The sequence below is a fragment of the Salvelinus sp. IW2-2015 genome, linkage group LG4q.1:29, assembly GCF_002910315.2.
Source record: "Salvelinus sp. IW2-2015 linkage group LG4q.1:29, ASM291031v2, whole genome shotgun sequence".
Taxonomy (NCBI): domain Eukaryota; kingdom Metazoa; phylum Chordata; class Actinopteri; order Salmoniformes; family Salmonidae; genus Salvelinus; species Salvelinus sp. IW2-2015.
In genome coordinates this window covers 36,318,398-36,335,131 of record NC_036842.1, presented here as the reverse complement: position 1 = coordinate 36,335,131, position 16,734 = coordinate 36,318,398, and the positions used below count along the sequence as shown (strand labels likewise).

Sequence of the window (16,734 nt, the reverse complement as noted above, 5' to 3'; positions counted from 1 at the left end):
TGGCTATAGACTTCTGCCACGGTTTTAACCCTGGTAATAAGAATTTGGTGGGTGCTTGTATTTGTCCTGTTGCGTGTATCGGGAATGTGTTTTTGCATATCCCAACTCCCCTGAGACAACTATGGACCGTGTCGGCTCCGGGAGTTGAACCAGAGACTTTATGATTACTGGCCCAACGCTCTAAACCTCAACGGTACAAGACTATAGCCTGCTTAATCTATTATCTATACTCCATATCATGCATCTCTTTTATTTTCTGTTTCTCATATTATATTCTTCCTATTGCAGTATTTGGCGGTAGCCATCTGTCTGGCGAATCCTCTTGTCCTCAAGGCGGCGCACACGCTTTCACCACCGCCATCGTTCTAGAAATACCAATGTGATGACGTCGATCCGAGCGAGGCAAATACTGAGCGGCCATTACACAGCGAGTTTCCTTTGGAAGGTCGGGGGCGACAGGGAACTAGCGACCGAGAGACATCGCTCGCAGTGCCGAGAAAACAGGGACGTCCCTGCCGCACCATATGGTTTATACGTGGGCCATAAAAATAACGAAAACATTAGCGTTGTATTGACGGTACCCATAATAATCACAGATTGGCTCGTTGATTATAGTTATATAGGTAACGTTAGAGTGCTGCGCAGCGTTCCACAAACCCAGCCATAACCCGGCTGTCGTCTTGAGTTGCGTCGAATTTGAGCGAAAGAACGGTTGTTTCATTACTTCACCATAGTCTGTTTTTCAGCTATCTTAACAGTTTTCAAAATGGACGATAAAGTATTTACAAAGGAATTGGATCAGTGGGTCGAGCAACTGAATGAATGCAAGCAATTGTCGGAGAATCAAGTGCGAACGCTATGCGAAAAGGTAAGAACACCCGACTGAAGACATGTTAGCTAGCGATGTTCTCTCTAAGTTACTTTTAGTTAACTTCTCACCGGTAACATGTTTACGTGAAGGCCGCTGAAATCTAGCTAGCAAGTTAGCGTCGACGACTAACCAATGTTTCCTCTACATTCCGTGGTGGTTAGTTAGTAACTAACTATGCAAATACACAATTTTGATCCGAAGTCTTTAAGGTCCATTTCCACATCTGGTTATTCGCTAATGTGACTTAGACAACATATCTAACAAGTTACCTAACTAATAACTGGTAACGTTACCATAACAAGCTAGTTGGATGGCTAACTAACGTTAATAACTTTAACGACTTACACAACATAAGTAGTTAACAGTAACGTTATCTAGTTAACTGGTTAACTTCTAAATTATCTAGGTTTATAATTTATTTGCATATGTTATAGAAAACATGTAACGTTAGCTAGTTATTTTTGCCAATGTTGTCCGTTGTCACATGCTAACGTAGCTAGCTAACTAGCAGCGCGTTAGTGGTAACGTTAGCTACGTGCCACCATTAACGTTAGCTAACCAGTGTGTAACTCCGTTTATTGACGTTACTGCTAACTAGTTAGTTGGTTAGCTACGTTTTTTTCTGCAAATAGTGTCAGCATAGCTATTTAATTCGATCTAATTGAAGCAAATATTACTGCCTTGTACTTAAGTTAGGACTAAAAACAGTACGTTAGCTACAAACTTTAGCTTATACATGTCAGTAGCTCTTTCATAGGGTTGATAGTTAAGGCGACCACCGAGCAGCTAACCGTACCCAAATGCTACAAATATTTAACTCCGGGATGAAGGCCCTTGGCTCAATTATCCTCCCCGCACTTATGGTTGCAAGGTAGAATACACAAAGTGCAGTTTCGAAACTGCATTAGCAGTTTTTTTTCTTATGCCAGTCACAGTTTTTTTTAGGTTGGTAAATTAGTCTAGTGGCCAGCTATCAACATTTTAGTGGTCATGGTCAAATTACCAACATGATTTTGTAAGTCAGTCTCACTCAGATACCACCCTATGGAAAAATGTGTAGAATTGCAGGTGGATATGTAGCCCCTCAAGCAACTGTGGCCCCTCATAAGTTCAGATTTGTTTGTTTCCCTCCCCATCAGTTTCCCATCCCTGATCGAACTGGCTTGCAATCTATGACTATCCACACATGATGTCGTTGATGTTGCTAGATATGCAGGCCCTGGGGAAATAGAAGATTCCATTTAGGATGGAACCATTTGCGATCACAATCGCAACAATTATATTTTTCCTCACACAGTGCAGAACATGAGTCTTGCTGATTTTGAAAGGCAATAAACATCTCACTGTTTCGTTGGAGAACCCTTCGCACCAAACAAATGTGAATTGCAGACTAGAGGTCAACCGACTATGATTTTTCAGCGCCGATACCGATTTATTGGAGGACCAAAAAAAGGCGATACCGATTAATCGGCCGATTTCCCCCCCCCCCCTCTTTTTTATTTTATTTTCTTCTTTCTATCTTTATTTGTAATAATGACAATTACAACAATACTGAATGAACGCGTATTTTAACTTAATATAATACATAAATAAAATCAATTTAGCCTCAAATAAATAATGAAACATGTTCAATTTGGTTTAAATAATGCAAAAACAAAGTGTTGGAGAAGAAAGTAAAAGTGCAATATGTGCCATGTAAGAAAGCTAACGTTTAAGTTCCTTGCTCAGAACATGAGAACATATGAAAGCTGGTGGTTCCTTTTAACATGAGTCTTAAATATTCCCAGGTAAGAAGTTTTAGGTTGTAGTTATTATAGGACTATTTCTCTCTCTACGATTTGTATTTCATATACCTTTGTCTATTGGATGTTCTTATAGGCACTTTAGTATTGCCACTGTAACAGTATAGCTTCCGTCCCTCTCCTCGCTCCTACCTGGGCTCGAACCAGGAACACATCGACAACAGTCACCCTCGAAGCAGCGTTGCCCATGCAGAGCAAGGGGAACAACTACTCCAAGTCTCAGAGCGAGTGACATTTGAAACGCTATTAGCGCGCACCCCGCTAACTAGCTAGCCAGTTCACATCGGTTACACCAGCCTAATCTCGGGAGTTGGTAGGCTTGAAGTCATAAACAGCGCAATGCTTGAAGCATTGTGAAGAGCTGCTGGCTAAACGCACGAAAGTGCTGTTTGAATGAATGCTTACGAGCCTGCTGGTGCCTACCATCGCTCAGACTGCTCTATCAAATCATAGACTTAATTATAACATAATAACACACAGAAATACGAGCCWTAGGTCATTAATATGGTTGAATCCGGAAACTATCACCTTGAAAATAAAACGTTTATTATTTCAGTGAAATACGGAACCGTTACGTATTTTATTTAACAGGTGGTATCCATAAGTCGAAATATTCCTGTTACATTGCACAACCTTCAATGTTATGTCATAATTACGTAAAATTCTGGCAAATTAGTTCGCAACGAGCCAGGCGGCACAAACTGTTGCATATACCCTGACTCTGCGTGCAATGAACATAAGAGAAGTGACACAATTTCACCTGGTTAATATTGCCTGCTAACCTGGATTTATTTTAGCTAAATATGCAGGTTTAAAAATGTATACTTCTGTGTATTGATTTTAAGWAAGGCATTGATGTTTATGGTTAGGTACAGTCGTGCAAAGATTGTGCTTTTTACGCAAATGCTCTTTTGTTAAATCATCCCGTTTGGCGAAGTTGGCTGTCTTGGTTAGGAAGAAATAGTCTTCACATAGTTCGCAACGAGCCAAACTGCTGCATATACCCTGACTCTGTTGCAAGAGAAGTGACACAATTTCCCTAGTTAAAAGAAATTCATGTTAACAGGCAATATTAACTAAATATGCAGGTTTAAAAATATATACTTGTGTATTGATTTTAAGAAAGGCATTGATGTTTATGGTTAGGTACACGTTGGAGCAACAACAGTCCTTTTTCGCGAATGCGCACCGCATCGATTATATGCAACGCAGGACACGCTAGATAAACTAGTAATATCATCAACCATGTGTAGTTAACTAGTGATTATAATTGATTGTTTTTTATAAGATAAGTTTAATGCTAGCTAGCAACTTACCATGGCTTCTTACTGCATTCGCGTAACAGGCAGGCTCCTCGTGGAGTGCAATGTAAGGCAGGTGGTTAGAGCGTTAGACTAGTTAACCGTAAGGTTGCAAGATTGAATCCCTGAGCTGACAAGGTAAAAATCTGTCGTTCTGCCCCTGAACAAGGCAGTTAACCTACCGTTCCTAGGCCGTCATTGAAAATAAGAATGTGTTCTTAACTGACTTGCCTAGTTAAATAAAGGTGTGTTTTGTTTTTTTATCAGCCAAATCGGTGTCCAAAAATACAGATTTCCGATTGTTATGAAAACTTGAAATTGGCCCTAATTAATCGGCCATTCCGATTAATCGGCCGCCCTCTATTGCAGACCGTAAAATAATTTCCCTGCTTGACGATCCATACTTTGCATTGTATAGTTGAAATACAGTATGTGCAACAAGCTTAATTTAATGCACCACCTACCCAGTCCATTTTCATTGGTCATTTATATTCTTGTTGAGATGATGTTATGACACAATTGCATGTGGATGATTTCTTTAGCGAGAGGGATAGTTTTGCTGATGAATTTATATTGTCGTCTTCATATTAAAGAGGGATAGGGCTGTGCTGCAGAGAAGTCTCCATGGAGACACACTCGTATTGTTTCCATGGTGATAATGGGGCAACTTTCACAGCAAATTCGGGCAGGGGAAGCTACGACACCCTTGAAGTTAAATGAGGCAGCCTTCCTATCTAGTGTTTTGATGTATCGTACATAATTTAAACGACACATACAATACTTGTCTTTCATTCACCCTCATGAATAATTGTTAACTTATTATTTAACCTTTATTTAATCAGGCCAGTTGAGAACAAGTTCTCATTTACAACTGCGACCTGGCCAAGACAAAGCAAAGCAGTGCGACAAAAATGACAGTTACACATGGGATAGACAAATGTACAGTCAATAACACAATAGAAAAATCTGTATACAGTGTGTGCAAATGAAGTAAGGAGGTAAATGTGGATACACCAGTCACTGATGTTTTCTGTAATGCACTTGTTTTGTTCCCCTCTCCAGGCTAAAGAGATCCTTACCAAGGAGTCCAATGTGCAGGAGGTGCGCTGTCCCGTCACGGTGTGCGGAGATGTGCATGGCCAGTTCCACGACCTCATGGAGCTGTTCAGAATCGGGGGCAAGTCACCCGACACCAACTACCTGTTCATGGGGGACTATGTAGACAGAGGCTACTACTCGGTGGAAACAGTCTCACTGCTGGTCGCACTTAAGGCAAGTGAATTCTGAACTTGATGAGTGGGCTGAAACCACAGTATTTCAGTTGCTGGTATAAGGTTTGCCTTGCCATAATAAATGACTGAAAAAGAGATGGGACCCAGATAAATACATCTATAGTATATTTTACCGACAGTATATTTTTTGCCCAGCACCTGTTCTTAAAACCAGGGACATGTCATTCTCGTATGCTCAATATATTTCGAACTCTCAACTGTGTCCTGAAGAAAGTCAAGGACCAATCAAGTTTTACTACCTCTGAGGATGTAGGCTAGCTCTTGAAGTGTATGGGAACTGGTGGTATTCAGGAGTCAATGTATGCAAGCCGAAGATAATATGCAAACTGAAGTAGGTTACCGAAGTGTTTTTTTTTTTTTTGTAGACTCAATGTATTCCAGGGCTCAGCCGGTAATGCTTACAAGCTAGAAGTGGGACAGTTTACAGTCATAACCAATGTGTCACTCACCTCACGGCTGTTAACATAGTGGGTCGAATTGGATTCATTGAGCTCATCTCAAACGTCAGCTGTGACTTTCGAGGTCTCTGTGGGACATCTTATCTAAGGACAACAGATATATTGGAATAACTTATTTGTAAATTATAGGCTATAACAGGATCACTTATTAGTCAAGTGTGGTGTAAAATGCCTTATTTTTAAATGGCGTTAAGTAGTTTTGAATACAATGCAGTTTAGTTTTCAAATGGTGGCGCTGTGCCACTGTCATGTACTTTACAAAGGAACTCGGGCAGTTTTTCATCAATCAAGTTATTTAGGCCTGGCGCTTTTGGAGCCAAACTCAATTACGACTGTCTCGCTCCCCAGGTCCGTTACCCAAAACGCATCACGATACTGCGGGGGAACCACGAGAGCAGGCAGATCACACAGGTGTACGGCTTCTACGACGAGTGCTTGAGGAAGTACGGCAACGCCAACGTGTGGAAATACTTCACAGACCTCTTCGATTATCTTCCCCTGACGGCCCTGGTCGACGAACAGGTYACACAAGTGCTTTAAAAGTGCATGACGTGGCCTTACTTTATGTAATGGGGTGCATCCCTCATGGCACCCTATTCCCTTAGTGAACTACTTTTGACCAAGCCGCTGGTCAAAAGTAGTGCGCTATATATAGAATATGGTGGCATTTGGGGGACACAGATTGAAGGTTGTGAATAAGTTCAAAGGAAGCCTAGCTACCGAATTATACTACAGTTCAAAAGTTTGGGGTCACTTAGAAATGTCCTTGTTTTTGAAAGAAAAGCAACAAAAAAATGTCCGTTAAAATAACATCAAATTGATCAGAAATAGTGTAAATTACTATTGTAGCTGGAAACGGCAGATTTTTTAAAATGGAATATCTACATAGGCGTACAGAGGCCCGTTATCAGCAACCATCACTCCTGTGTTCCAAAGCACGTTGTGTTAGCTAATCCAAGTTATCATTTTAAAAGGCCAATTGGTCATTAGAAAACCCTTTTGCAATTATGTTAGCACAGCTGAAAACTGTTTTTCTGATTTTAAATAAGCAATAAAACTGGACTTCTTTCGACTAGTTCAATATCTGGAGTATCAGCATTTGTGGGTTTGATTACAGGCTCAAAATGGCCAGAAACAAAGACCTTTCTTCTGAAACTCATCAGTCTATTCTTGTTCAGAGAAATGAAGGCTATTCCATGCGAGAAATTACAAAGAAACTCAAGATCTCTTACAACGCTGTGCACTACTCCCTTCACAGAACAGCGCAAACTGGCTCTAACCAGAACAGAAATAGGAGTGGGAGGCCCCGGTGCACAACTGAGCAAGAGGACAAGTACATTAGTGTCTTGTTTGAGAAACAGACACTTCACAAGTCCTCAACTGGCAGCTTCATTAAATAGTACCTTCAAAACACCAGTCTCAACGTCAACAGTGAATAAGCGACTCCGGGATGTTGGTCTTCTAGGCAGAGTTCCTATGTCCAGTGTGTGTTTTTCCCCCCACCTTAATCTTTAATTGGCCAGTCTGAGATATGGCTTTTTCTTTGCAACTCTGCCAACCCAAAAAAAACGACTTAAGAGTACTACTTAAGTACTTTACACCACTGCTCAATTGAGAGAATTTCTACACTGCCACGTAGGGCTCCGCGATATGGGCAAATAATCTAGGACTTATTTTTAACTAAATGTTGCAATTGCGATTTGACTTGCGAATTAGAGCAAAACTGTTGGAATCATGGAAATAGAATGACTATTCTAATTCTATAGTGGGCACTTTGAATACAGTGTTTTGAGATGACAACTAATTAAAATGCCAAGGAGGCGTTATTGTGACAGGGAGGGAACTAAAGTGTTAAGTGTTTCCTATGGGACCCTATAAGCTTTGGCTACAGTGCATGTTTTCTCTTGGCTACTTCATGCAGCTAACATATTCTTGCTTTGCATATTCGTCTTTGATTTAGAAGATACTGGTGCACAAACAACATGCTGATTTAGGTCTACACCATCACTGATATTATCAGGCTGTATTAGCTAGCTACGTTTGCTCTAACTCAGTACATTTATTAGCTAGCTAGCTATTAGCATTAGCGGCTAACAATTAGCATCGCAACTGATTTTAAGGCAACTTGCTAAGAAAAGACAAACTAGCTGTTTGCTGATGTAAGAAACACAAACTAATAGTGTCATTATAGAACGCTTGTGGTTTTATATTAAGAAGAAAAGTGAAAACCGCATTGTTGTCATCAACATTATTGCATGTGCTYCATTGACCATGCAGACTGAACGCATGTGTCTCGTGGTTGAGGAACATCAAATGCTCTCCTTGAGTGACAGGGTGCGTGGCTAGGTCTGTGTGGAAAGTGACATTACACATGGCGTATCGCATTTAACAAACCAAATATTCAAATACCGGTATAGAAGGTAAAAACCCAAACTGGTCCCTGCATCAATACTGGTATATCATAAAATACGGTATACCGCCCAGCCCTACGCCTATGTAGATATTCCATTAAATCAGCCGTTTTCAGCTACAATAGTAATTTACATGTCTACACTGTTTCTGATCAATTCGATATTTTAATGGACAAAAAAAGTTTTTCTTTAAAAAACAAGGACATTTGTAAGTGACTCAGCTTTTGAACGGTAGTGTAATTCGGTAGCTAGGCTTCCTTTTGAACTTATTCACAACCTTCAATCTGTGTGTCCCAAATGTATATTTGTAACTCTTGTCATTTTATATTTAGGCTACATTAACATTTTAGTCATTTAGCAAACACTCTTATCCGGAGCAACTTGTTACGTAAGGGCAAATCAACATCTATACTCTTGTTTCCTCCTCTGTCTCAGATCTTCTGTCTGCACGGTGGCCTCTCTCCCTCCATAGACACACTGGATCACATCCGGGCCCTGGATCGCCTGCAGGAGGTTCCACACGAGGTCAGTGCTGCCTGCCAGAGGACGTTAGTAGTCAGCCCTGTCAACGACACATACAGTAGGGGCTGGATACTAGCTATCTGTAAGCAGAGAGTGGGGCTATCAGATGGTATGAGGTAGTGATATTGTCATGAGGTTGTGTTGACCCAGAGCCAAGCCCTGGGTCATGTTGACCTACCAGTGTTGGAGCCAAGCCGGGTCATGTTCAGTAGGCACCAAACTGAGTAAAACGGGGAYGATGTAACTGGACTTGTCCAATTAGAAATGCTTATTTTCGTTTTCTCATCTGTTTTGCTARMGTGGGCCCTAATGAACATAGCCCTGGTCTCTGCTCAAGAGGTAGGCTATTCAGGTTGTCACCTTTCCAATGCATCATTGTCAATGAGGGCTGTGGTCTTATGATGAATATTCCCCTCCTTTGCAATCCTACTGCCCATAGAATTACATCATGTATTAGGCTCTCGGTGTTCAAGCCATGCTAAATGAGGTCATAATCCCTATGTGTCATTGAGGYCTGCTTTTGTTAATGTGTGTTTCAGGAGTGAGGTCATAATGCCCATGTGTCATTGTCATTGAGGGCTGCTTTTGTTAATGATGTGTGTTTGTTTCAGGGGCCCATGTGTGACCTGCTGTGGTCAGACCCAGATGACCGTGGGGGCTGGGGCATCTCCCCCCGGGGTGCCGGCTACACCTTTGGGCAGGACATCTCGGAAACCTTCAATCATGCCAACGGTCTTACCCTTGTGTCCCGTGCCCACCAACTTGTCATGGAGGTAACCCCACTTTTAATTTAGGCAGTTAATGTTTATGCTAAGTGTGTTTATATACTTGGTTGGCTTAGTTAGTATTAAAGCATCTGTTAGATATTTACATTAATTAATGGCCTTCCATGTAAATGGAAAATAAAGTTATAGTATATTTTTGGCGGGGAGCATAGAATTTCAATTCTACCATGGAAAGGGGCAATTTCTGAATATTTCAAATGTTGTGGTACTTCCATTTTGTTCATGGAACCTAAAGGTTTGTTAGGATAAGACTGAGGTAGTCTCCATGTTTCCGTAGATGATTCAGCTGGAAGATGCTGTGCTAGAATTGAACTGGAATCAATAATTCAAGAGCCTTGTGTACAGCGTTTTTATATTTATAGTTTTACCCACTTTCAGCTTAAAAGGATACGTTTTTTAAAATAACCAAACCTCTATTTTTATGTCAATTGCATGTTTATAAAAGGGTTCAGGCACCTTTTTGTGATAACTTTTAAAAAAAAAAAATGTTTTTTTGGGAAACTTACAGCAAATCACTATGGGGGCCCTGAAAAAACATGAGCAAAGGTGCCAAAAACACCCAAATACATCCTTTTAGAAACGGCAAAGCTCTCAGTATAGTGATACAGGTGATGATGTTGTACACATGAAATTGTCATTCATAACTTTAGCCCAACCCTGTATTCCCTTTTGTGCGACCCAAGCCGTTTCCCCTATCTAGCTGTTCCATTCTCCATGTAGCCAGCTGCTACAGGTAACTGCCAAAATAAAGGAAATGCCAACATGTCTTAATGGGGCGTTGGGCCACCACGAACCACCAGCGCCTTGGCATGGATTCTACAAATGTCTGGAACTTCCTGTGTGGAAGCATCCTATGTTTTCTATATACTTATCCCTCATTTACTCAAGTGTTTCCTTTATTTTGGCAATTACATCTAGAATGGACGGATAGCTATCGCTCGAGTCGCAACAAAATGGAATATAACGTTGCGGCCAAAGTTCAGAATGACACATTTTCATGTAAAACATTTAAAGAGCTTCATCACTATACCGAGAGCTTCCAAAAGGACCTACACTATTTAGGTGTTTTTGGAGCCTTGGTTCATGTTTTTCATGGCCCCCATATTACACCCCCCCCCCCCCCCCCGCAAAAGTGAATTCACAAACTATGTGCCTGGACCCTTCTATAACATTCCATTAACATCAAAAATAGAGATTTGGTAGTGTAAAAAAAAAAACGTAACGAGGGGGCAGCCTGTGCTTCGAGACTAGGTTTGCATCCAAAATGGTGCACTCTTCCCCATAAAGTGCACTAGTAAAATGTTCTTGGACTATGTAGGTACTTTGGCTCAGTCACTCTGCATAAGAATCCCAGGATGAGAATATAGAGTTGGAAATGAAGCTTTGTAACGCTCTCAATTTAACTTCTTGTAAGTTTTGACTAATGATTAGAATAAGTGACTTGAGGTTGTTTACTTTTAAATTGGTCATTTCAACTAAATGGTTTGTATGTACTAACGTACGYGTTGCCTTTATCCAGGGCTACAACTGGTGTCATGACCGAAATGTTGTCACCATCTTCAGTGCGCCAAACTACTGCTATCGCTGTGGCAACCAAGCTGCTATCATGGAACTGGACGATACTCTTAAATACTCTTTGTAAGTGACATTTTGTGGTTATCTGGAGAACAAATAGAATGCAATAGCTGTTGCTGCATGTGCTTTGTCAGTGTACTTCAAAGTAACGCTCATTGTCCCTAATTGGAACTTCTATATTCAGCACCAAAAACTTATCTTCACAACTGGCATAAATTGAGTTACAGGTTCCATTGACCACATGAGTTTTTAGTCTAAAAATGACAGTTCTGTAAATGGTCCCAATTGGAGTCATCCTAATGTTGCATTTCCTGTCCTCCAGCCTTCAGTTCGACCCTGCACCTCGACGCGGAGAGCCCCACGTCACCCGCCGTACCCCCGACTACTTCTTATAAACTCCTCTACAGCAAACGACAAACCCCCCCCCGCCCAAAACCTGTGTGCATATGACCTGTTACCAACATTAAAGCACTAACATGGACCAAAATGTGCCATATAAGCATTTAGTACACATTACAATAATACACATTGCCCTGTGTCTCAGTACTGCAACACAGTGTCCTGTTTTAGCCTTTAGTGCAATTGCCTGCTCTATACTATTGATCGTAATGTTCCTTTGTTTTTCTTCCGTGGACTGTACATTACGCAAAGAAATGTGACAACTCTTCCTTTCCCCACCCAAAGATCACTGGACAAATATACAATTTCCGTTGGCAATGCCGGGCATGTGAATTATTTACAATATTTTATACAAATGCACATACATCCCTAGCCTTCACACTATTTGGGAATGGATGCTTAAAATTGAGGGAGATGCCTCTTCCTCCTTGGGATTGTATGCTTTCATGTCAATAGACCTACCTGCTTTCTCCTACTCGTTTGCATTTACTGCCCTCTGTATATTTGTCAGTGATTGCCTCTTTGATGTATTTGAACTAAAGTACTTTTAATCCGACTCTTGCTGATATTTCAGTCATTGTTAGGTTCTAAAATGAGTAAAAACAGACTAGGAAAAACTCGAACCAAGTTTATTCACACAATGGCTGAAAAAAATGCATGTTAACACCCAAGTATTTATATCCCCTTTAGGCAGTCTCCTTTCCTCAACATCTTTGTTGCTAGGCAGGAAGTTGATGTTGGTAATACTGTTCCTTCATGTGACCTGACCTCTGCTCCAATTCCACAACCATGTGACTGCCTTTCCCCTTAGTAACATTCCTGGCTCTTAAACAACCTCCATTGACCCCACCATATACATTCCTCCTAAATAACCATTAACTTCTGGTATAGCAAGTATTTCAAATTACAACCCAACAATTTATAACATCACCAGAACTCGACATTGTCCACATGTTTGTGTAGCAATATAATTTGGGAAACAGTAATTCATACAACTGAACATGAAAGGAGTACACTGGTTGTATACTTGGTTCTGACATTAAGAAAATCCATGCAATATGGACATAGTTTATAGCTTTGTTCCCTTGTCTGAAAGAGTTGTGAAGGATTTGCTGTTCTGACACCTATGATCCAGTTGCCCATATTTTTATTTTCAAATGGCATGGAACTGATGCTTTTTCCTTAAGTCGTGGAGGGATCTTTCACTTCCACATTTAATACTGTGTGTGTTAAAATGCCTGCATCCCCCATGCTTATGTCTTTCCCAATGACCAAGGGTTGTCTGGGGTAGGTGGTGCATAATGTGTAGATTGCAGGGTGATATCCTGTTTTCAGCAACCAGTCCAAAAGAACCTACAGAACAAGGGTTTTCAAATCAAAACAGTACAATCTTCATAAGCATCTTTTGGGATGTTAAACTTAACTATTTTATTGAATAGGATTATGAGACCATGTTATAAAAGTTTGAGTATGAGATGAATACATAAAGGGGGGGAAACTCCTTTTCTCACCGAGGAGCTGTCGGATTTCAGGAATCTTCTGTGAATTGTTCTTCCACTTGGGCATCTCAAAGCCACCCGTACAACCTATCAAGAGAAACCTTGCCGTACTCACACTGACCACCTTTTGCCAATCATGAATAGTTTACATTGATTAGAGTGTAAATGTGTCTTCAAATTCCATAGCATAACAGATGTAAGAGCAAACACTCCATGGGACAAAAGTGTCTAATACATACCCCTTCAGCATCCTCTGCTGGCTCCTCAGGTAAAACGACCACCTTTTCAAACCAGAAGAGCACATAAACCATTGAGGTGTTAGGCCTGGATTCAAACCCATTGTGCTTTGTCGACTGCGCCATTTCAAAGGTATTTTCTGATTGAGCCGAGATATGCAGCGTTACTGAAAGGTGGCTGGATCGAATCCCCAAGCTGACAGTGTTAAAATCTGTCATTCTGCCACTGAGCAAGTCAGTTTACACACTGTTCCCCGGGCGCCAAAGACGTGGATGTCGATTAAGGCAGCCCCCGCACCTCTCAGTTGAAGGCATTCAGTTGTACGACTGACTAGGTATCCCCCTTTCCCTACTGTGCGGTCTCTGAACGTCTTTAAAAAAGGTGCATAGCTGACAAAGCGTGATCGGATTGAATCACGGCCTAAACACAGAACAATGACTCCCTCTGCTTTAGTGAAATAATAAACTATAGGAGGGACCCTCAAGCGGGACTAACCTGACATGGAATAAAGGTTGGTGCTATCTGGAATCCTTGGGACGTTGCAACTGATTTTACCTCATTGAAGTTGACATTTAAAATGGTTATGGTTTAGGGTAGGGARGTCCCAATTCTGAATAGCACTAACCCTGGAATAAAACCATTTTCAGGTCCTTGGATTTAAAWTGTTAAAGATATCCTTCCCATTAGCATCTTAACATCCTTTCCTGAATAGAGGCATTCAGTATACACACCCTTTTTTGGGGAGGGACCTCAAGTTTGGGGTGGAGTCTGGTGGCACTCTCTGGCAGTTTCCTCCTTCTTACTGCCTCCTGATTGGGTGTCCCATCAACATCCTCCTGGGCTCTCTGCCATAACGATTCTCCTTCCTGTAGCCACATAAATAACACATTTACAGTTGGCACACCTCACTGAGGATCTTGTCCATAGAAGTATCAAAAGGCCTAAAAATGTAAGAGGTGTGTAGAATTGTTCTCCCCAGTGGGAGAAAGCAAGTACTGCATTCCATTGGCTAAGCACACTGTTCATTTGGTCCAAGCAAATTTGAAACAGTGTACAATATCAATTCTTATCATGTTTTATTCATTAATATGTAGATTTACCTGGCCCATTGAAATAGATCCTTTTTTTAAATTCAAWTTTTGGCGTGAAACCAAACACATTTAGCCTACATGACAACCTAGTCTACATATTGCACTGGGGCAAAACAATCTACGTTTTAACCGTAAATAACAACCTACAACTTATTTTGCAACTCATAAAGTAGTACATGCGCAAAAGGTACGGTTGTTTAGCTGTCGGAACGAAGTGTTCAGAGAATCCAGTCACCCAGCAACTAAGTTATGTGGTTTGTTTTATACAATTCTATGGGTGGTATCTGAAGTTATTCTCACCCCAAGTTGTTCTCCGTCAGTCAGCTTCCAGGCCTCTCCCGTCATGCGGTAGAATCGCTCTTCTTTCTTCCTCATAGAAGACTCCTGACGAGGCCTCAGCACTGACTCCTGATAAGAGAAGGCCTGAAAGAGAAAAACACACACACAGGAAAGTATTAGCCTACTCTGTTAAAAAAAAGAGCAGTGCTGTTTAGTTTTTTGCTGAAAGGCCATATTACCTTCTCACTGTGTTTCTCCTGCAGCTCCTCCCTTGCCTGCTTTTGTCTTTGTTTTGCCTCCTCATCTTCAGAATCTGGAAGAAGTGCATAGTTTCATTCAACCATCAACTGGTTCACAATTTTCAGAAGAAATCGTTGGCCTGGTATCAGAAGTTGAAAAACAGTGGCCAGTGTAACAGTTTTGCTTCCGTTCCCCTCGCTCGAACCAGGGACCCTCTGCACACAGACAACAGTTACCCATCGCTTCACAAAAGCCGCAGCCCTTGCAGCGCAAGGGGAACAACTACTTCAAGGCCTCAGAGCGAGTGACGTCACCGATTGAACCGTTATTAGCGCGCACCACCGCTAACTAGCTAGCCATTTCACATCGGTTACACCAGTACTGAAACACCTAATTAGGCTAATCAACTAATGGCCTAGATTAATTAAATCAGGTGTGTTGGTGACCTGGCGCTGCTGTAACCCATTCATAGACGCTAAATGCTTTAACGCCTATTGACAGTAGCATCTTTTGGGTGGGGGGAGTTTTGTTAATCAACGTCTCCAACGCTCGTTCTGAACATTAAAAGCAATCGCTTGCGGTACGGTTTTGGAAACATAAGGAACGTATAAAAGGTTAAAATAAAATATTACTACACACCTTTATATAGTTCCCATACGACCATGTCTCATCGCTTGTTTGTGGTAGACAGACAGAAAGCCACCTGAGCTAATTGGCTATCTAGCGTACTCCAAACACCTGTATGTAACTTGGGAGGAAGTGTCGTTCTTAAAATGGCGCACAAGTCTGTGCAAAACTGCTACAGTAGGTATATTTTTTGAAAAATGATTTATTGTTGAAATGAAAAGGGGCATATCAGCATGTTTCGAACAACTGGTTTGAAGTTTCTAAACGTTAACACYGCGTCGGAATTGTAGTTCACATGCAGGCAACTGTGGGTGAACCTAACCGCTAAAAACTCTATGGATAAGAATGGTTTTGGAATGCTAACTCTGCTGTAACAAAGGCCTAGGGTTGGCGACTACTGTTATACAAAATGGAATGCATGATTTGAATGAGTAATATTGGGATTGCCTGTTTGATAGACAGTCACCTACATTCAGATGTTGATCGGGTGTTGGAAGAGAACAAAGACCTCAGGCGTGGATAAAAATATGACACCATCAAGGTAGACAGGCCCAACAGCAACAGACCTCGCCCCACCAATAGAAAGGCACCTCTCACATCTAAAATGGAGATTAATAGACATAAGKAATTAATAACTTACATAGATAATGTACACTCACACGTCACCTTCTCAAATGGATAGTGGATATTAGTAATCAATTCAATAATCAGTTCAGTATTGTGTGTACAAACAAACGTTAGGACAGTAATGTCACAATAAAGGACAACAATAAAAGGACAACACCATGACAATTCAACTACCTACTTATCCCCAAACAAATTAGAATCCCTCTCCCCCTTGTTGCAAAACTAGCCAATGGGCTCCTTGCACATAGCTTAACCAACACTTGCAAGAGTAAAAAAAATTAACTTACCGATTATTGAATGTTTCCAAGAAACAAAACAAAGTATTGATATTAACAAGGTCCCCAAAAGCCAAGATGTCTTTGACGAAGACATTTTATAATATCGTTCTCCAAGCTATCCCGTTTCTACTGCGTTTGTCTTTTAATTTTATATATTTTTTCTTAAAATATTCTTCCGCGGTAAATATCTCAACCACAGCTAGAACCATGAGCCAGATATTTCACTGGATGTATAAATGTGAAGCATCCGGTTGGCGTTTCCCACTCACTGCCAAATATGGTGATGAGAGGAAGTACATTAGCCGGCAGTGGGAGAAGATGGAGCGAGATGGATTTTGGCCGACGTTCTCCTAATTTTCGCGTCGATTAAACATTTGATCTCCATACAGTTTTCTGTTTCCAAAACTAGTATCTAACAGAGTGGACTGCGTTTTGTATCC

The 16,734-nt window shown here is 41.1% G+C and overlaps 2 protein-coding genes across 3 annotated transcripts; one reads left to right on the top strand and one right to left on the bottom strand.

Moving 5' to 3' along the window:
* The first annotated feature begins 397 nt into the window (after positions 1-397).
* On the top strand, positions 398-11,972 carry ppp2cb (protein phosphatase 2, catalytic subunit, beta isozyme). Its single transcript, XM_023984606.2, has 7 exons — positions 398-868; positions 5,037-5,246; positions 6,073-6,246; positions 8,571-8,660; positions 9,269-9,430; positions 10,962-11,080; positions 11,340-11,972. Exons 1-7 carry the CDS (start codon positions 767-769, stop codon positions 11,410-11,412), a joined length of 930 nt encoding a protein of 309 aa, XP_023840374.1. The 5' UTR covers positions 398-766; the 3' UTR covers positions 11,413-11,972.
* A 59-nt stretch (positions 11,973-12,031) lies between these two features.
* Positions 12,032-16,512, bottom strand: ubxn8 (UBX domain protein 8). Of its 2 annotated transcripts, XM_023984607.2 has the most exons (8): positions 16,304-16,512; positions 15,860-15,988; positions 14,762-14,835; positions 14,544-14,666; positions 13,884-14,018; positions 13,155-13,196; positions 12,928-13,002; positions 12,032-12,769 (listed from the first exon to the last, which is right to left on the bottom strand). In XM_023984607.2, the coding sequence occupies exons 1-8, from the start codon at positions 16,386-16,388 to the stop codon at positions 12,599-12,601; spliced, it is 834 nt and encodes a 277-aa protein (XP_023840375.1). In that variant the 5' UTR covers positions 16,389-16,512; the 3' UTR covers positions 12,032-12,598. The 2 variants fall into 2 exon arrangements, with proteins under 2 accessions (XP_023840375.1, XP_023840376.1); XM_023984608.2 differs by lacking the exons at positions 15,860-15,988; positions 16,304-16,512 and adding an exon at positions 15,402-15,496.
* Positions 16,513-16,734: the final 222 nt, after the last annotated feature.

What these genes read in the sequence shown, in the direction of transcription:
- ubxn8 (XM_023984607.2), bottom strand. Translation starts at nt 16,388, where the DNA reads ATGTCTTCGTCAAAGACATCTTGGCTTTTGGGGACCTTGTTAATATCA. An exon ending in TTGGAAACATTCAATAATCG is followed by an intron (nt 15,989 to 16,303) that starts GTAAGTTAATTT and finishes TCTCCATTTTAG; the next exon opens with ATGTGAGAGGTGCCTTTCTA. An exon ending in CACCCGATCAACATCTGAAT is followed by an intron (nt 14,836 to 15,859) that starts GTAGGTGACTGT and finishes CACTTCTTCCAG; the next exon opens with ATTCTGAAGATGAGGAGGCA.
- ppp2cb (XM_023984606.2), top strand. Translation starts at nt 767, where the DNA reads ATGGACGATAAAGTATTTACAAAGGAATTGGATCAGTGGGTCGAGCAA. An exon ending in TGCAGGAGGTTCCACACGAG is followed by an intron (nt 8,661 to 9,268) that starts GTCAGTGCTGCC and finishes TGTTTGTTTCAG; the next exon opens with GGGCCCATGTGTGACCTGCT. An exon ending in CCCACCAACTTGTCATGGAG is followed by an intron (nt 9,431 to 10,961) that starts GTAACCCCACTT and finishes GCCTTTATCCAG; the next exon opens with GGCTACAACTGGTGTCATGA.